This window comes from Biomphalaria glabrata, chromosome 16, assembly GCF_947242115.1.
Source record: "Biomphalaria glabrata chromosome 16, xgBioGlab47.1, whole genome shotgun sequence".
Lineage (NCBI taxonomy): Eukaryota > Metazoa > Mollusca > Gastropoda > Planorbidae > Biomphalaria > Biomphalaria glabrata.
The window spans coordinates 26,827,865-26,848,708 of NC_074726.1; the positions used below are offsets into that span (position 1 = coordinate 26,827,865).

General features: G+C 34.3%; 1 protein-coding gene across 4 annotated transcripts in view; it reads right to left on the reverse strand.

Moving 5' to 3' along the window:
* LOC106070834 (puromycin-sensitive aminopeptidase-like) overlaps window positions 1-20,844 on the reverse strand; it is a 31,363-nt gene that overhangs the window by 7,947 nt on the left and 2,572 nt on the right. For 3 of the 4 annotated variants that reach the window (XM_056013910.1, XM_056013908.1, XM_056013909.1), the window contains exons 2-15: window positions 19,795-19,982; window positions 19,487-19,556; window positions 17,965-18,053; window positions 12,650-12,772; window positions 11,935-12,042; window positions 11,039-11,233; window positions 10,834-10,930; window positions 10,145-10,293; window positions 8,819-8,983; window positions 5,068-5,172; window positions 4,390-4,545; window positions 2,790-3,005; window positions 1,791-1,925; window positions 916-1,041 (exon numbers count right to left, since the gene is read on the reverse strand). In XM_056013910.1, coding sequence (XP_055869885.1) covers window positions 916-1,041; window positions 1,791-1,925; window positions 2,790-3,005; window positions 4,390-4,545; window positions 5,068-5,172; window positions 8,819-8,983; window positions 10,145-10,293; window positions 10,834-10,930; window positions 11,039-11,233; window positions 11,935-12,042; window positions 12,650-12,772; window positions 17,965-18,053; window positions 19,487-19,556; window positions 19,795-19,920 — 1,860 coding nt within the window. In that variant the 5' untranslated portion in view covers window positions 19,921-19,982. Of the gene's footprint in view, window positions 1-915; window positions 1,042-1,790; window positions 1,926-2,789; window positions 3,006-4,389; window positions 4,546-5,067; window positions 5,173-8,818; window positions 8,984-10,144; window positions 10,294-10,833; window positions 10,931-11,038; window positions 11,234-11,934; window positions 12,043-12,649; window positions 12,773-17,964; window positions 18,054-19,486; window positions 19,557-19,794; window positions 19,983-20,194; window positions 20,418-20,844 lie in introns of those variants that run through there. The other variant, XM_056013907.1, reaches the window with a different exon arrangement.

The following is a 20,844-nucleotide window of genomic DNA, read 5'->3' on the forward strand; positions in this document are numbered from 1 at the left end:
TGAGCTATCATAGCTTGTTCAGACCTGGAAAACCATAAATATGTGCTTCCAGACTTTGCAGGTTTTTTAAGGATTTGTACCAGCACTCAAACCATTATTTTATTTCCAGCATTTGGATTGTTGCCAGATAAGATGGAAAATCACAGCTGCTTATTAGGTGACGGGTCAAGAAGTAAGGTGTTGCCAGTCACACCTTTTTGACTCGGTACCCACTGTATTGTTGCAGATTGCCAAAGTGTAGGCTTATATCATGTGAAGCCATGATGACAGTGTCAATATTGGAGGGGGGCACAGTCCAGAGCTTTTTAGTACTGTTTTAGTACTAGAGTGATTTAGGGATGTAAAAATTTAAGCATTTTGAAAAAAAACAAGCATTAATTTAATGCTAAAGATTTGTATGTAAAAAAAGGTTCAAAGCTTTATCCATGATATCTTGTAGCATTGACGTGAAACCTTTTCTTGAGTTCAAATAGTTAATAAAAGACGCTCATCTACATGTCAAAGAGTCTCGAGTTATACAAATTTAAATTGACTTTCCCCTTTTTATCAAAGATGCAGACCCAATTAAAGTCAATATAAAATCTGAGCCTAAGGCCGAAAAACAAAAAAACTAGAACATACAGAAAGATAAGGTGAACTAGAAACCTTAATGCCTCATTTCTATACTGGAGTAGGAACTCATTTCACTAAAGCAGTGCTTCCCAAACTTTTTCCTTAATGGAACACTTCACTCATTCTGAGTATTTAATGTAACACTTCGCACATTTTTAAGAGAGAATAATTCACGCTGTGGCCTACTAGTTAATTATTCCAGTAGTTCGAGAAGCACCTATTCAAGCCTCGCAGAGCACTAGGGTTCTGAGAACACGGCTTGGGAAACACTACACTAAAAATAGTTTTATCAGGATTACAGACCTGAAGGATGGTGCTGATGGAAGCGATGTTTGAGGACAAGTTGGACCATACTGTGTAGTCTTTCTCATTCTCAAAGGCTTCAATCACTTTCAGGACATCTACAGCTGAACTCAATCCTGCTCTAGACTGAACACACATTAAATACAAATTACAACATCATGTTTGGTTCTTTCTTCTACCAAGACAAAAACAAATTTTAACCTTTTTTTTTTTGGTACTATTTTCACTATTTTATTTTGTAATATGTAATCTGTTTAAAAAAAAAATTCTAGTCCAACACTTTAACATAAAAAAATTCAGTTAGAGATTTTTACTCAAAACAAGGAGAGAAAAGGTAAGATTATACTCTAAAACATTTCCCCTCGATTGGGTGATGAAAAGTTATCACCTCAGGATTTTTACATGGGACATTATCTGTTGCCTCATTTTCTGCCAGCCCAACGTTAAGTCTGAGCTGCATTAAAGAAGGGTTACAACACACGAAAAGGTACTTTTATCTGAGCAGGGTGTCCAAGCATAGGTTTCCATCAAGTCTTACTCTCTACTGGCCTGTAAAGTGGTCATGCCAGACTCTCCTAATAAAATACTTTGATGTGGGAAGCGTGGTTGAGAGGCCAAGTGCGCTTGAACTTGGCTTGGCTACCTAGAAGGGAGCTCGAGGTTCGACACCCGACTCGGGCAGAGTTGTGTTTACTGAGCGCCTAAAGGCAGCACGGAAAACCAACTCCTAGATACCCCCTCCCCCCCACTGGTCCACAAATGAGATTGGACCAAAGCGCTCTGAGCATGCTATAAGCATGAAAGTAGCGCTATATAAAAGCAATAATAATAATAATAATAACAATAATAAATATACAACCAGAAGCCCAACTTACCAGTGCAAACAGATCAGACTGGAGACCTAGCCTGTCCTTAGGGGGCAAAGACAAATCTTTCACTGCTGGTATTAGTGCTTCCAACATGTCAGAAGGGTACATGACTCTGTACACACCAATAGTACCAGCGTTCAGCTAATAAAAAAAATAATACAAGTTATGAAGTGTAACTAATGAATAATATAGACATACTACAGAAACAAGTTTTCATCCCATGATTACAAAGGCAGGCTCTAATTTGATTATTAAATAAAACTCTTAACAACAAGGAACAATTTGAATAAACAATGAAGCTGTATAGACATTAAAAGCTATACTGTAGATATAATGAATTTTAGCTTAATTAACCATACTCTATAGAAATAGTAAGTCAACACACCAGAGACCAAGTATACTCTTTAAAAATAGTTGCATACAGTAAGCGCCTCTTTTGTGGTCAAAAGTAAGCATAATAGTGGGAAGCGTGGTCGAGAGGCTAAGTACACTCAAACTTGGGCTTGGCCACCTATGAAAGGGGCTCAAGGTTTGACACCCAACTTGGGCAGAGTTGTGTTTACTCAGCACCTAAAGGCAGCACAGAAAACCTTCTACCAGATACTCCCTCCCACCCACTGGTCCACACATGACATTAGACTATAGCGCTCTGAGCATGCTATAAGCATGAAAGTAGCGCTATATAAAAGCTATAATTTAATAATCTAAGTCCTATTAACTTCAAAATGGTTGTGAAATTATCTTCACTTTGAAAAAAATAATGTCAAGGCATGCGCAGGCATTTTTAAGCTAGTCTTTTTTTTCTTTTCTATCGTTTCCTTTGCCTCATAGCCTAAAATACCTATACAAAAGAAAATCTTTTTAGCTTTTTATTCTTTCTGATAGGAAGAATGAAGATGAAACAAGTGGGTTAGGGAAAACATGTTGGTTTTCTATACAAATTGTAGTCAATGTGTAAATATAATAAGATAATATTATGATAGAATAATACAAGCAAGGACGAACCTTCACCCAGTCTCCTTCTGGTACATTGGGAATGACAAACTCCTGGGTTTTATCCTCCAGCAAAGCCAGTACCTGCGGCTTACGGGGTTCTGACTGAGTTGACGTCAGCAGAGGGACCAGCCACTGGTAACTATCATTTGCAGGCGACCCATCAGCCGTAAATTTAGATTGTGAGATGGTCAGTCTTCTGTCTGGACCATCTTGCACTTGACTGACCTAAATATTTAGAATTGAAAGAGATTTTGAGATTTTTATGGTTTTAAATAACTACTGATATTTGGAGAATAGTTTCTTTATAGCTGTGTTGATTTAGAAAAAGAAATATGCCCTACTAAAGAAAATATACTTTTTTTTTTTCCTATAAAATTTTTCAATAAGAAAAATAAATTGTTGGTGCAGAATTTTAAAGATTACATAAATTACTGAATACAGTAGACCATTGATAGTCAGACAGTTATGGGACAAGGGTGATGTTGGGTAATCTATAATGTCAAATTACCAAAGAATTTAGCTGTATAGGTCATGAAAATTGTATTCATGATAAACAATAATAAGAAATTCTCTTCAATAGTATAAATTTAACAATAGAAAAAAAAAATTATTGATCTAAAAATGCAAAAAGTTCCCCTTTCAAATCTTGTGATCTATAGGGCAGATGATGTAAAGGTCATCTGTTTCTCTAGCCAACAGTTAACAGGGGTGTCATGGGGCCAGCATGACGACCGACCGCCTTTACTTTTCCCAACTAATGTCAGGAACCCATTAGAGCTGGGTGGATCCTCAAAGGAGTTCACAAAATGTTCTATTTTCTCCTTATTGTTCATAATGTCATAAACAGTAACTCCCCAATGCATAAACAGTAAGCCCCAATGTCATAAACAGTAACTCCCCAATGCATAAACAGTAAGCCCCAATTTCATAAACAGTAACTCCCCAATGTCATAAACAGTTAGTCCCTAATGTCATAAATCAAAGAAATGGAAGTGGGAGTTTCACCATGGTTATAAATCTTAAAAGTTTCGCATTTTTCAAGAAGAGGAGACTTTTGCTTACTTTGCACACCATCATAGAAGATATTACAAAAACTTAACATAAAAAACATATGGTAGGTAAACTGTCTAACAGTAATCAAAGAAAGACAATCCAGAACATATAGCTACATAACACAGCAAGAAGAAAGAGAGGAGAGACTTGTGCATCAAAACAAGCATTTGTATGTGAAGCATACATTGCCACCAAGTTGATGCTGCGTCAGATTACTATCAGATAAAAGTGTCAGACTATCAAGGGTCAACAGTACTAAAAAATGTCATTTATTTGGACTAATTATGTATTGTTTTATGGGAGCTAGCATGAAGTTGAGCTGTAGTATTAATTATTACAGTCCAGGAATGACTGTATCACTGGTTCCCCTGGTTGTGTCATGCGCACTGAACTATCTTCTTGATGATCCCAGGTTTAGAACCCCAACCACTGCCATTTCACAAGAGGTTTGGGCTAGGATCTTCAAAAGGAAAGAACATCTGAAACATGTCAAACAAAACAAAAAAGAAAGCCGACTAAAAAAAATTAAAAAAAAAAAAGCATGTTGACTAATTACCTTCAAAACAGGAAAGCCCATTTGCTTGGTCCAAGTGGACATGATTTTCCCAACAGGTTTCCCGCTGGCCTCTCCCAACGCGTCCCACAGATCTTCAGTGAAAGTGTTCTTGTACTGATGTCTGGTCAAGTAGACATTCATGCCTTTACGGAAATCCTACAAAATAAAAACACATTTTTTTCGTGTGTTATTCTGAAAAAATATTACAGACTTTACTGCCCTTAAAGTATAAATCTGCATGAAAAAAAAAGGATTTTTTTTGTTTAATATAATTATATGTTTTTTTTTAAGTTTATTTTTACTAATATTAGAAGCTCCAACAATTTATAATAATTATGTTAATATAATAATTAAGTTATATTAAGTTTCAATTAAAGATTTAATTGGTTTGGAATCACAGATATTCTAAAAATGATCAAATTTCACTCTTTATTGTTCTAAGGCTGAAATGAATTAGATAACATCTAGGTACAGCCCAACAATAATACGGCATACATATCTCTTTAAGTGAAGAAGCACTTCAAACGTTCTAGACATCTTTAAGCAAAGAATCAACAGTAAAATAAGAATCAACATTTGTGTATAACAACACAAAACAAAACTAAATAATAATAGTAATGTTATAAATGAGCAAAAGAAAATTACAGGAGAGTGAAAATTGAGTGGATTCTATCTCACCTGGTCACCCAAATATTCATGCAACATTCTAATCACAGATGAGCCTTTGCTGTAGGAGATGGCATCAAAGATTTCATCCACTTCTGATGGATGCCCAACTTCAACCTAAAGAAAACAAACATACTGGATATCAACAAGTACATTTTGTAGAACACTCAGCATAGACCTCACCAAGCGTATCCCATGATCCATTACCATTTCAAGCATTGTTGGAGTGATCGTTAAATGAACTTGTGTGTTACCCGTGCTTGTAATCGTGCTAGTATTTGTAATCGTGTTCGCATTATCGTAGTCTGCAAATCGTGACCAGTCTGTACTGTGTTATTGTGTGTATCAGTCGTGTTTTATTGAAATAAAGCCTTGTTTCTAAGGTTATGAATTGACTTAGTATATTACAATTTATTTCAATAAAACCATTCTTAAATGGACAAGTTTTTGCGTCCCAATAGACTGGATGCTGATCCTAGTTCAACTAATGCTTCAGTTACATGGAAACATTTGATTTCTTGTTTTGACAGATTCGCAACAAAGGTAGGGGCTAGTGAAAGCAAACAGTTTGACCTGCTATGCAACTTTGTGTCTCCATCCTTATATCAGTATATTTCTACCTGTTCTAAATACTCAGAAGCAAAATCTATTCTTGAGAATTTATTTGTGAAGGCCCCTAATGAAACATTGGCCAGACATTTGCTTGCAACTTGCAAACAAGAAGTCGATCAAAGTCTTGATCAATTTGAACACAAGCTGAGAGTGATGGCCAGAGATTGTCAGTTCCGAGCTGTCAGTGCTGACAAAAATGAAGAGGACGCCATTCGCGATGCCTTTGTTAGCGGCATGCGTTCGAGTGTAATTAGACAGAGGCTACTTGAGAAAAGATCCCTTGACTTGAAAATGGCTTTAGATATTGCCAAGACACTCGACATGGCCCAAAAAGAATCCAGTTCGTTCAGTACTCCTTCTCAATTGGTAGAGTCAACTCTTTCGTCATCGGCAATCTCAACTGAAGAAATGGTGGACTCAGAAACAATCGCAACAGTGAGTACTAAATGTTTCTTTTGCGGAGGTAGTCGGCATCTCAGAGCGAAATGCCCTGCCAAAGACTGCATGTGTCATTCGTGCGGGAAAAATGGACATTTTTCGAAGGTTTGCAGGTCTCGCAACACTCCTATAACCAAAACAAAAGTCAAAACATCTCCTAGCCACGAGATTAAAAGACAATCTTGTAAAGATTGTAGCTGCATTAAGGACTCTACACATCTAACATCACTAATTGCTACTTCGTCTGTATCTGGTTTAACTAAATCAACAGTACACATCTCTGTAAATGGTCGTTGATTATAGCCAAACTATAAATAGATTTACTTACCTGGACGCTTACCCCATGCCTAGAGTGGATGAAATGGTGGAGAAAATTTCCAGGTATGAAATCTTTAGCACATTGGATCTGGAGAGTGCTTGTCACCAAATACCTATCCAACAGAGCGAAAAGAAATACACAGCCTTCGAAGCTTGTGGTAAACTCTACCAGTTTTGCAGAATACCCTTTGGGGTCACTAACGGTGTAGCTTGCTTCCAGAAAACCATAGACACTATTATAGAAAAAGAAAAATTGTCTGACACATTTGCCTATGTCGACAATGTAACAATATGTGGTACAGATGTAGACTCCCATAACAAAAATCTGTTGCATTTTCAGAAGGTAGCTCAGGAATACGGAATAACTTTCAACGAAAGTAAAAGTGTATTTGCTACTAAGAAGGTAAAGCTGCTTGGATATGAAATATCCAAAGGACATTTAAAGCCGGACCCTGATAGATTTCAAGCTCTGCGAGATTTGCCTGGCAACGCCAACACAGCAGCAGACACCTTGTCTAGAGGGCACTGTGCAACCATGACGAAACAAAGTAGCCTGAAGACTTACCATGACTACCTGTGTCATCCAGGTGTCACTAGACTTCTACATTATGTCAGGTCAAAGAACTTACCCTTCTCGGTTGAAGAGGTCAGACAGACCATTCAACAATGCAGAACCTGCAATAGAATTAAACCGCAATTCTATAAGGAATTTGCAGGTACGCTCATCAAGGCCACACAGCCGTTTGAAAGAATTAGTGTTGACTTTAAAGGTCCTTTGCCATCAACTACTCTCAACAAGTATTTGTTAACAATGATAGACGAATATTCGCGGTTTCCATTCGCTTTTCCCTGTCCTGATATGACATCTAAGACAGTGATAAAGTGCTTCGACCAGTTATTTTTCCTCTTTGGAACACCCAGTTACATCCACTCTGATCGTGGCACATCATTTATGTCCACAGAAACGACAGAATATCTACATTCTAAGGGCATAGCCACTAGCAGGACAACGCCCTACAATGCAAAAGGAAATGGACAAATAGAAAAGCTGAATAAAACATTGTGGCAGGCTATTTTATTAGCATTGGACTCAGGAAAGTTGGAACTATCACAGTGGGAATCTGTGTTGCCCCAGGCACTTCACTCAATTTGATCATTACTGTGTACTTCTACTAATGAAACTCCACACGAACGGATCTTCAAATTCAACAGAAGATCACCAACGGGAACATCCTTGCCTACTTGGCTACAGAACCCAGGCAAAGTATTACTAAAATCACCTGTAAGATCTTCAAAATTTGACCCATTGGTACAAGAGGTTGAACTTATTAGCTGCAACCCACAGTACGCCCATATACGATTTCCAAACGGCCGGGAGGAGACAGTGTCGCTTAGGCACCTGGCGCCAAAGGAAAGTTCCACGAACGACTATTTCGAACCAGAGAATGGTATTCTGCCTCAAGAGGTCGGTGACTCTTTGGATCTCTCACCAGGGAGTCGCTACGTGCCTGAAACTATCAGTAATTCACAGAGTCCCACCCCAATGATGTACAACCAGCCAGAAGTCATCAGTGACTCACAGGGGAGCCACCCAATGCCAGAGGCCAATATTGACTCGAGTCCCATACAGGACAGTTACGACTTGCAAGGAGAAAAGTCTACGCCAGAGATACCTCCGGATCCTTCCCTTCATACGCATGGTTATAACCTAAGACCCAGAAAGAAATAAAGGAGGGGTGAATGGAGTGATCGTTAAATGAACTTGTGTGTTACCCGTGCTTGTAATCGTGCTAGTATTTGTAATCGTGTTCGCATTATCGTAGTCTGCAAATCGTGACCAGTCTGTACTGTGTTATTGTGTGTATCAGTCGTGTTTTATTGAAATAAAGCCTTGTTTCTAAGGTTATGAATTGACTTAGTATATTACAATTGTAACGTAAGATTTCAGAACCTTTGTATTCTCAGTTTTGATGTTTCAAAGTAGAAACAAGGAAAGAAGAAAGAAAAGAAGACTTATAAGAGTTAAAATCAACACTACATTCAGCTGGTATCAAACCTTGCAAATCTGCTACATCTTCTCATAACCCTGAGCTAAAAGAAGAATAAAGTGATGGCAAAGTATGCAAACATAAGCAAGTTATTTACAAAATGAAAATAATACTTCATTATGAAAGGTTACAAGTCAGCTTTCACATCTAACAATTAAGCATGAAATATTCCTCCCACAATTGGCCAATTAGCTTCTATCTTTCTGACCCCAAGAGTATTAGAAACTTTACAGCTGTCTTCTATATTTACGTCCCTTAGGTTATAAAGCTGAAACTAATGTTAGGAGCAGATAAGTAGATCATTATAGACACAACAAACTAACTGAAGGAAGCCAAATGAGTTTCACCTCTATGGGATGGCTGTTATCCAGAGCATCCATCTCCAAAGCTTGTCCCAGGTCATTGTTGACAAATTGGGTCCATACATCATACTCAGGGAAGCAGTAATCTACACACAAATATTCAATCCAGGATGCAAAGCCTTCATTCAGCCAGAGGTGGGTCCACCATTCCTTTGAGAACAACAAGAAATGCTGCTTTTAGGTTAAATAGAAACACATGCAGTGAACATAGATGTAGAAACTTGTATTATTTTTATCTCATATGAGGTGAAGAACTTTCTGAATTCAGATATGTCAACTCATAATTATTCATTAATTAGAAATAATCTTAAGCCCTTAAAAAAAGAATGAGGTATCAAAATAAGCTAGAATTTTATTCTGTTAAACAATAGCAAAATTTACAAGTTTGTATTAGCTATTATTATAGTAATAACATTAAGAAATAAAACAAATTGATAAATATACCCCCCAAAAAAATACTAAAAAGCTTGATATTTAAAAATAGTATTAAAGCCACTCAAGGCCATTAATGTAGAGACATCCTATTTATCTTTTTGTGTCCTAACATTTTTTGAATATGTCAATTTTAATTCAAAATACTTTTCTACACATTAGAAATTTTGATGTAGATTACTCCATCATCTTTGATTTGCGAGCTGCTTTGTTCTAGCTTGTACACTGTAGTTAAGAAAATTGTAAAGATCTCTAGGCAAGTGAGCTGATGAAACATTGCAAAGTAGTTTTGTCATTCTGAGCTAACCTCAGTAAATAAAGGATGACATTGTAATAATAACAGTGTGGTATAAATTCCAGTGTAATTCTAATGTGCTCCAAAAGCCTGGTGTTCAGTGTTTACTAATCTTGGCTTTCAGAAAAACATAGACATAGACATTTTCTAGCTAGCTTTATGATGCTGAGCATTTTTTTCTCAGCTTTTCTGCACTGCCATACAGTGTCAGTTATGATGGGTGGTAGTAGTATTTAATAGGCTCTCTGAATCATATTGAGGCATTCAAAGATTGACAGTTTCATAAGGGTGGGCGCAGTGTCCAGAGGGTGGGTGTGTCGATATTTTATTTAGAAAATTTTAAGATGTGTGCCCTGTTTTTAGTTGAAAGAGTGCTCTTTGCAGGGGAGAAAATTACTGTCCAGTTGGTTTGGCATGGGCATTTCTTGACAAAAAGCTCAGCCTGTACTTTCTGATGCTCATTGGTTGGGTTACTCTTCTTTGTGGTTGCAGGCTAATATTGAATTGAGAGCTGACATATACAATTTGTTAAGAACCTAGTGATATCCAGAGTTGAAAATATAAGAATAACAAAAAGGCCTCACCATGGTAACCAAGTTGCCAAACCACTGATGGGCCAACTCATGTCCCACCACCAGAGCCACCCATTGCTTGATTCTAGCCGAGGAGTTCTCAGGATCTACCAACAGAGCTGTTTCTCTGTATGTAATTAAACCCCAGTTCTCCATGGCACCTAGAAATGATATTTAGAAGTTCTTAGATTTTTGTACTTATTAAGACTAGAAGTTTGAGCACTAAAATTAATGTGTCTTTGTTACTTGAAAGTGAAACTTTTTTTCTTTTTTCAAACAGAACATTTGTATGGAAAATGTACAGAAAGGCTAAAATGCTTAAATAATGATTAACAGAGCATTTCCAGAAAATGGAAACAAAAAATGGCCGATCCATTGCTCTCTATCTATGACTAGACCATGTTCCTTCTAATGCCTTGATACAGTTTTAAGATGGACGTCACAAAATATTATAAAGTAAAAAAAAAAAAAGGGCTAAAAGTAAAAGGTCTTGGCACATTGAAACTACAATACAGAATAATGTACACAAATGACACTTCTTTACATAGATGCTTAGTACTTACTGGGAACAACTAAGGGGAACAGTTTCTTTTCTTTCCATGAATCTTAAGTTACTTTTTAGGACTTTTAACATCAAAATAATTTATCAGTTAATAGTTGAAATGCAAATACATTAAAAATAGACACTGAAGCTATCTCACCTGCTGAGAAGTCAGCTATGGCTATCAGATCAACTTTGGGTAAAGGATAAGCAATGCCAAAATACTTTTTGTAAAATGGCAAAGTCTTAACAGCTACCTGTAATAATGAAAACATTTGGTTAGCTATGCATCAAATAAGTCCAACTGAGCCCATAATGTACAATTTGAAATGTGTTTAAATTTCAAAGGGGAGTAACAGGCTCACATCCAACGCAAATCTGCCTTGTTCCTGTTTTCCTTTTGGAGTGTAGACCCTGACTAACACATCATCTTCATCCACTGCCTCCAGGTAATCATAGTCCCCAACTACGAAGGCCACTAGGTAAGTGGACATGATGGGAGTAGTGGAGTACTTGTATTCAACCAGCTGATCACCTAGCTCTTGGCTTGAAATCACAGGCTAAAAATCAAAAGGAAATATTTTAATTAGACAATGGTTTCATTTAAACACACAAACTTTAATTTCACAATTTTCATTATTTACAAAATAAATATTATAATGACAATGTCTTCCATTCCATTGATTAAGGATGAGTGCAATGTTTCTAAACACAGACGTTACTTCAAAAAATAAGATGATTACGTCCTATGTGTCATGCATGATAACCAATGACTTAAATTCTGCCAAGTCATTGGTTTTCCTGGCTTGCTCAGGCAATCCATTCCATGCAGTAGGGAAGAAGGAGCATTTGTACAAATTTGTCCTAGCATATGGAACGAGGAATCTGCCTTTTATCTTTGTGTCTTTCTGAGTATTTTATTAGATTTTGTTTTTGTATTTGAAGATTATAGTTCAGTGTTTTATGTATAATTGCTACTTTACTATTGAGTCTTCCATCCTGACAGCTGTCTTAATTAAGTGATTTTACTAAAGGTGTTGCTCTAGTCAAATGTGAATATTCGTTTATGTTGTGGCTACATAAACCCAGTTGTGACCTGCATATTTTCCCGCATCTCATGCAGACAAATAAATGTATAAAATAAAGAAAACATGTCTTTGAAATATTTCTATTAATTTAAAGAGAGGAGTAGAAAAATGTCACATCAAAAAATGTGCGTTGTTGTTTTTTTGTAAATAAGGTACAAACAAACTTTGATTACCATATTCGACAGAGCCACTTTGCCTTCAGGTACTATTAAAGTTATGTCAAAAGTAGCTTTAATGGCTGGTTCATCCCAGCACGGGAAAGCCCTTCTAGCATCTGTTGCCTACAATGGAATGAGAAAAAAAAGTACATCACAGGGAAGACACTCAACAACACAATAAAATAATTGAATCCATGAAACTAAATCACTACAAGCCATTTTCTTAGCTTTGTAAGTCAAATCCTTTGATATTAAATGCAGTGCAATTAAGTAACATTTATTTTGAATAGATTCATGTATATTTGAGTGAAGTCAATGTAACAAGACTTGGCTGTATTTCAAAGTTTAAATTTTTAAGCCTCTGATGTTAATGAAAGAAGTCTAATAATGTAACAGCAAAAAGATGGCCTAGTAGCATACTGAAAGAAAAGTGACTGCTAAGGTTTGAAGACCCCAAGAATCTCACAAATTTGACACAAAATTTTTTTAATGTATCACGTTTAAAATATGAGCTGTAGGGATTTCAGCAAAAATCAAGCTTATAAAGCATTACAGCAAGTTCATACATCAACAAGATAAATCAAATGTGTATCAAAGTAGATGTCTTATTTTCAAACAAATATTAAAACTCTTGTTATAAAATTTATTAAGAAAAAAAATATTTTTTTGGTTGTAAAATACTGAGATATACTAAATACTAAGAAAAGAACAATTCTTGTTAATGCCTTACTTCAAATTGTGTCACAGCTGCATAGAGTTCTTCATTATTCAGCGTGTACTTGCTCCGGTAAAATCCTCTCATTTTATCATTCAGCTCACCAGAAAATTTGAGAGATAGTGTCCCTTTGCCAGCCTAGAGACAAAGTTACATTATTAGTATTATTGCTTTTCTATAGCCATTCTTTCATCAACCTAAAACATACTCAGAGTGCTCTGGTCTCATCTCTCTTTTAGACCATGTGGGGGGAAGGACTCTAGGCTCAGAAAAAATAGCAAGTTAAATCTCAAAATGTTGTCTACATTAGGAATTAAACTTGAGCTCCTTTGTTAAGTAGCCAAGCAATTTATACCCCTCAGCTTCCCTTTCATTAAAACTGTTTTACACTTGTTAGGTTCAATCAAAAGCCAACTCTCCAAAATATATATATATATATATATATATATATATATATATATATATATATATATATATATATATATATATATATATATATATATAAGAGATGGGTGCATAAAGCAGACTGCCTTCAAAATGGATGTCCTAATTTTTAAAAATCTGGACAAAATATTTTTTTTTTACACAGAACTTAGTTCTAATTGATTTATGATTCACTATGAAAAAAACCCAACAACTTTGCAACATCAATCATTGAATACTGTAAATATCCTCAAACTGGATACTGCACTAGACACATGTGTATATCAATATTCTTACAAAAATAAACCAAGAAATATAATGTTTTACTTCATGCCCTTTCATTTTGAATAAGTAAAGCTCAAGTTTCCATGATCAAAGTTTGATAGTACTATTTTACCATGTTGTCATAAAAGCTTACAAACCCCTTCAAAAATAATGAAGACTGTTGGGATTTAACCCAGGACCTCAGAGAGCAAGAGATCTATTTATTGGTCACAGCATACACATTTTCAGAGCTAATAATAAACTCACATGTAAAAAAAAATATTAAAAATTAGCTAACATTGTTTAGGCACATAATAAATTGACTTGTGATAAATACATTTTAACTCTTACTCTCCATGATTATTTTCTACATTCTGGTAGAATTATTTATTTTGCTTGTTTGTATTTCACTACTCTGTAAAGATTAAACTTCAATAACTTTTTTGTATGTAATCGAGAAATGTTATATAAGGTATATAATTATAGAAGAATGCATGCTCTTTCTAAAGAACACAAATTAAGTTTATAAAACAAAAAATTAATTTAAATTAATGGGTCAAATCAACGTTGGAATCGTCGGTTGGAGAGAAAGAGTTAAGTACATATTTACCTTTTATGAACTACCACGCCCTTTAGCAAGCATACTGGTATGGAATACTGAGCAAAATTCTAATACTGTCTTCTACAGAAGAAAACTGAGGTTTTAAGAGTTCTTGAAAAAGGTTGAGAATTACTGCATTGATACAAATGTAAAGCATATGTTTTATGTTCTAAAATGTTTTTTTATAAAGAAGCTAAGGCTTGATTTTTTCATTAAGAAGCTAAGGCTTGATTTTTTTATAAAGAAGCTAAGGCTTGATTTTTTTATAAAGAAGCTAAGGCTTGATTTTTTTATAAAGAAGCTAAGGCTTGATTTTTTTATTAAGAAGCTAAGGCTTGATTTTTTCATTAAGAAGCTAAGGCTTGATTTTTTCATTAAGAAGCTAAGGCTTGATTTTTTCATTAAGAAGCTAAGGCTTGATTTTTTTATAAAGAAGCTAAGGCTTGATTTTTTCATTAAGAAGCTAAGGCTTGATTTTTTTATAAAGAAGCTAAGGCTTGATTTTTTCATTAAGAAGCTAAGGCTTGATTTTTTCATTAAGAAGCTAAGGCTTGATTTTTTCATTAAGAAGCTAAGGCTTGATTTTTTCATTAAGAAGCTAAGGCTTGATTTTTTCATTAAGAAGCTAAGGCTTGATTTTTTCATTAAGAAGCTAAGGCTTGATTTTTTCATTAAGAAGCTAAGGCTTGATTTTTTCATTAAGAAGCTAAGGCTTGATTTTTTTATAAAGAAGCTAAGGCTTGATTTTTTCATTAAGAAGCTAAGGCTTGATTTTTTCATTAAGAAGCTAAGGCTTGATTTTTTCATTAAGAAGCTAAGGCTTGATTTTTTTATAAAGAAGCTAAGGCTTGATTTTTTCATTAAGAAGCTAAGGCTTGATTTTTTCATTAAGAAGCTAAGGCTTGATTTTTTCATTAAGAAGCTAAGGCTTGATTTTTTCATTAAGAAGCTAAGGCTTGATTTTTTCATTAAGAAGCTAAGGCTTGATTTTTTTTATAAAGAAGCTAAGGCTTGATTTTTTCATTAAGAAGCTAAGGCTTGATTTTTTTATTAAGAAGCTAAGGCTTGATTTTTTCATTAAGAAGCTAAGGCTTGATTTTTTCATTAAGAAGCTAAGGCTTGATTTTTTCATTAAGAAGCTAAGGCTTGATTTTTTTTATAAAGAAGCTAAGGCTTGATTTTTTCATTAAGAAGCTAAGGCTTGATTTTTTCATTAAGAAGCTAAGGCTTGATTTTTTCATTAAGAAGCTAAGGCTTGATTTTTTTTATAAAGAAGCTAAGGCTTGATTTTTTTATAAAGAAGCTAAGGCTTGATTTTTTTATAAAGAAGCTAAGGCTTGATTTTTTTATAAAGAAGCTAAGGCTTGATTTTTTCATTAAGAAGCTAAGGCTTGATTTTTTCATTAAGAAGCTAAGGCTTGATTTTTTTATAAAGAAGCTAAGGCTTGATTTTTTTATAAAGAAGCTAAGGCTTGATTTTTTCATTAAGAAGCTAAGGCTTGATTTTTTTATAAAGAAGCTAAGGCTTGATTTTTTCATTAAGAAGCTAAGGCTTGATTTTTTCATTAAGAAGCTAAGGCTTGATTTTTTCATTAAGAAGCTAAGGCTTGATTTTTTCATTAAGAAGCTAAGGCTTGATTTTTTCATTAAGAAGCTAAGGCTTGATTTTTTTTATAAAGAAGCTAAGGCTTGATTTTTTCATTAAGAAGCTAAGGCTTGATTTTTTTATTAAGAAGCTAAGGCTTGATTTTTTCATTAAGAAGCTAAGGCTTGATTTTTTCATTAAGAAGCTAAGGCTTGATTTTTTCATTAAGAAGCTAAGGCTTGATTTTTTTTATAAAGAAGCTAAGGCTTGATTTTTTCATTAAGAAGCTAAGGCTTGATTTTTTCATTAAGAAGCTAAGGCTTGATTTTTTCATTAAGAAGCTAAGGCTTGATTTTTTTTATAAAGAAGCTAAGGCTTGATTTTTTTATAAAGAAGCTAAGGCTTGATTTTTTTATAAAGAAGCTAAGGCTTGATTTTTTTATAAAGAAGCTAAGGCTTGATTTTTTCATTAAGAAGCTAAGGCTTGATTTTTTCATTAAGAAGCTAAGGCTTGATTTTTTTATAAAGAAGCTAAGGCTTGATTTTTTTATAAAGAAGCTAAGGCTTGATTTTTTCATTAAGAAGCTAAGGCTTGATTTTTTTATAAAGAAGCTAAGGCTTGATTTTTTCATTAAGAAGCTAAGGCTTGATTTTTTCATTAAGAAGCTAAGGCTTGATTTTTTCATTAAGAAGCTAAGGCTTGATTTTTTTATAAAGAAGCTAAGGCTTGATTTTTTCATTAAGAAGCTAAGGCTTGATTTTTTCATTAAGAAGCTAAGGCTTGATTTTTTTATAAAGAAGCTAAGGCTTGATTTTTTTATAAAGAAGCTAAGGCTTGATTTTTTCATTAAGAAGCTAAGGCTTGATTTTTTCATTAAGAAGCTAAGGCTTGATTTTTTCATTAAGAAGCTAAGGCTTGATTTTTTTATAAAGAAGCTAAGGCTTGATTTTTTCATTAAGAAGCTAAGGCTTGATTTTTTCATTAAGAAGCTAAGGCTTGATTTTTTTATAAAGAAGCTAAGGCTTGATTTTTTCATTAAGAAGCTAAGGCTTGATTTTTTCATTAAGAAGCTAAGGCTTGATTTTTTTATAAAGAAGCTAAGGCTTGATTTTTTTATTAAGAAGCTAAGGCTTGATTTTTTCATTAAGAAGCTAAGGCTTGATTTTTTCATTAAGAAGCTAAGGCTTGATTTTTTTATAAAGAAGCTAAGGCTTGATTTTTTTATAAAGAAGCTAAGGCTTGATTTTTTTATAAAGAAGCTAAGGCTTGATTTTTTCATTAAGAAGCTAAGGCTTGATTTTTTCATTAAGAAGCTAAGGCTTGATTTTTTTATAAAGAAGCTAAGGCTTGATTTTTTTATAAAGAAGCTAAGGCTTGATTTTTTCATTAAGAAGCTAAGGCTTGATTTTTTTATAAAGAAGCTAAGGCTTGATTTTTTCATTAAGAAGCTAAGGCTTGATTTTTTCATTAAGAAGCTAAGGCTTGATTTTTTCATTAAGAAGCTAAGGCTTGATTTTTTTATAAAGAAGCTAAGGCTTGATTTTTTCATTAAGAAGCTAAGGCTTGATTTTTTCATTAAGAAGCTAAGGCTTGATTTTTTTATAAAGAAGCTAAGGCTTGATTTTTTTATAAAGAAGCTAAGGCTTGATTTTTTCATTAAGAAGCTAAGGCTTGATTTTTTCATTAAGAAGCTAAGGCTTGATTTTTTCATTAAGAAGCTAAGGCTTGATTTTTTTATAAAGAAGCTAAGGCTTGATTTTTTCATTAAGAAGCTAAGGCTTGATTTTTTCATTAAGAAGCTAAGGCTTGATTTTTTTATAAAGAAGCTAAGGCTTGATTTTTTCATTAAGAAGCTAAGGCTTGATTTTTTCATTAAGAAGCTAAGGCTTGATTTTTTTATAAAGAAGCTAAGGCTTGATTTTTTTATAAAGAAGCTAAGGCTTGATTTTTTCATTAAGAAGCTAAGGCTTGATTTTTTCATTAAGAAGCTAAGGCTTGATTTTTTTATAAAGAAGCTAAGGCTTGATTTTTTTATAAAGAAGCTAAGGCTTGATTTTTTCATTAAGAAGCTAAGGCTTCTACTTCAGGGAAATTGACTTGTCCAGACTCAAATCATTCAACAGCAATGAACAAGGAGACTATTGTGTTATACTTTTTACAATTATTTCCCTTATAATCTAGATGAGCATTGGACATTTGTCTTCATCTTACAAAGAAATTCTCTTTTTAAACAAGACGAGGGAGAACAAAGAAAGGGTTGTCCAAAGAAAAGCTGGCTGGACAACATGAAAGAATGGACTGCTGAACGGCTGCAGACTGGAAACAGTGGAGGGATTTCATTATGCGAATTGTCACAGCACTCTTGAGATGAAAGTCAAGGGACAGATAATGCTTATTTACGAAAAGTGTAAGGTCTATTTTGGCAATTTTTCTAGAGACAAATTAGCAGTCAGTACCGTGATATCAGAGGAAAACTTTAGGCCAATCTCTTCATCATCTTTATAATATTCTGTAGTTGCGTTGAGCTTGGTTTCAGAAAAAGCATCTGAAAGAGTACAACGAATATAATTAAAAAGGACTTCTTAAATTAAATATTTAAAACAGTATTTTAATACATACAGCATAAATATTTCACTTCAGTCTTGACCATGAACTCTTAAATGTGTTTTAATGAAGTGTAATGAAGAGTTATAACCAAACTTTTACCTATTCTGATAAGGCAAAGAGAATGTTTAAATCTTGAAGAATACAAAACAATGGATGTAAAACAACACCAGGTATATAGGTATGATGAGTTCACTAGATTTTAAGACATTCTGTCTACTATGAGTATTCTGTGGCCAACAAAAAGACATGCCCTCTGTACTTTCCCCAGCAAATATTTACCCTTTAGGCAGATTTTGGATCTTTAGCAGTCTGCATCATTAAAAAATATCTCCTTTTTCATTGGTTTAACTGGATAGTAGTTTTAATAGGCTTTGTCTGAGGTAGGGATAATTTGTTATACATTAAATACAATATTTTTGACAGTTTCATAAGGGTAGGAACAGCAAGGTAAATGTGTATGGTCTGATCTATTTATAAGGAAATTTCAAATCTGTGTCATGTTCAGAGATGGAAAATTGTAGCTTGCTCTCTAAGGGGGAGGAAGTTGATAATATTGTGACAAAAATTTGCATGCTCATTTCTCTCACTATAACTCCGCCTCAGCATCTTATGGGTCAATGATTGAGCCACTTTTTCAAGTACTTTCAGAGTGCTTTATTGATGATTGAAACTGTGTCTGCTTCTTTCATTTCCGTGTATTTTTATGTGCCCCATGATTCATTGCAATGTGACTATATTAAAATAGGTCATCATATGATGGATTTAAGTTGGTGGATCTTTTCCACTAAGAAAAATGTTACACGTTAATGCAAATTAGAAAAGATTAGCGTTCTGTGAAGACCATTGTGTGTGTGCATTCTGCTGAAAAAAAAAAATCTTTCCTTTCTTCTGGTGAGTTCAAACATTACCTATCTTGGCTGTACTACTTGTAGTAACCTTATAGAAATCTATGAAAGTCTCGATCATAGGCTTTTTTACACAAGAATGACAAAACACTTCATAATAACACAGTACACACACACAAGCTGACCTAGACACCAAGCCAGTTTGACACACCAGTACAGATCAGTTCACAACACATGACAAGAAACATAAATATACAACACTACTATCATTAGTACTTCAACTTTGGCCTGAACATCTGAGCAGCGGCCTTCTTATGGAGCACTAATTTCCATATCATTATAAAGAAGGATCAGGAGGGCGGCAAGACCAGCATTTATAGTTGTCCTTAAAAGCTGATCTTTGGCTCAGTAAATACTTCAGTTCTCCTCACTCTCAATATTCAATACTTTTATTCTTTGTAATATAAAAAAAAATTCTATTCAATTTTTTTATCACAGAATTAAATGAGTACAAAATTTAAATCACCTCGGTAAAAAGCTTCATGGACCACAATCTCGCAAGCATGGAGTTTGACTGTACTCACGTTTGAAACAACCTGTCCAACAATTATTACAGAAGAAAATCAGGATAGAATGTGTTTATAAAATATATTTATTAATCAAATGTTTACAATTATTCAGTAAATATGCTTGAAGGGAACTAAACATTCCTACCGTTTCCTAGTTAATTTCTTTGAAAGATTTAAATTGTTGAGATTTTAAATGTTTGCACTCTTCCATTTTTTTTTATTTTTTTTTGTCAGTGTGATTTTATTTTGTTTTTTTTAAACTAACCTCAACTGCGATGTCAACAGAGCCTTCAAATGTAAAATTCTTCAAGTCTGGTTTTAAGGTCAGTTTATAATTGGAAGGAACAACAGTCTTTGGAAGACGCTCAAATTTCTTTTTGGTAAGAGGCATGTTGAAACGTCTGCAGCTACAACTACTTCTGCTAGCGAAATACAATGGGGTCAATGATGATCCTGAAAAGAACAGTAACATACAACATCAAATTATTAATCAATACAGCATGAGGTCATCTCAAAGGGAATGTGTATATTTAAGCAGGTTTCAAATTAGATTTAGAAAAAGGTGGATACAATACATCCGTCTGTCAAAACTATTCTTACAAATGTGTACCATATATGAAATGAATAGGCAATACTATAAGCATTTATTTAAAAAAAAAACTAACCTGTAGAGTACAATCTGGGTCTACCAAGGCAATGGGCAAACTGTGTAAAATTCCCAAAGAATTTAACACCACAAGTAACAAGCTCACCGGGTAGCCTAGATAATATGTGTTTTGAAAAAACTCTAGTGGGAACACTCCTACCTAACTTGCCAGTTAAAGACAATGGCTGAGCTTGTCCAAAAATTAATAGAAATTTGAGCTTAACCATTCAAAAATCTTAATATGTTGTTCCTGTTTGGTTGTAAAGTATAAAATTATTGGTACAAAAAAAAAAGGATTTGAAAGTTTAGGGTTTAGTATGATGTAGGTTATAGCTTGCTTAGAAATAAGTATAAAAAGGCCTCATTAGGGTTTACTGTGTAGTAAGTTACAGCTGCTTAGAAGTAAGTAGGGTTTACTGTATAGTAAGTTATAGCTTGCTTAGAAGTAAGTAGGGTTTACTGTGTTGTAAGTTGTGGGAAGCGTGGTCGAGATGCCAAGTGCGCTTGAATTTGGCTTGGCTACCTAGAAGGGGGCTCGAGGTTCGACACCCGACTCGGGCAGAGTTGTGTTTACTGAGCGCCTAAAGGCAGCACGGAAAACCAACTCCTAGATACCCCCTCCCCCCACTGGTCCACAAATGAGATTGGACCAAAAGCGCTCTGAGCATG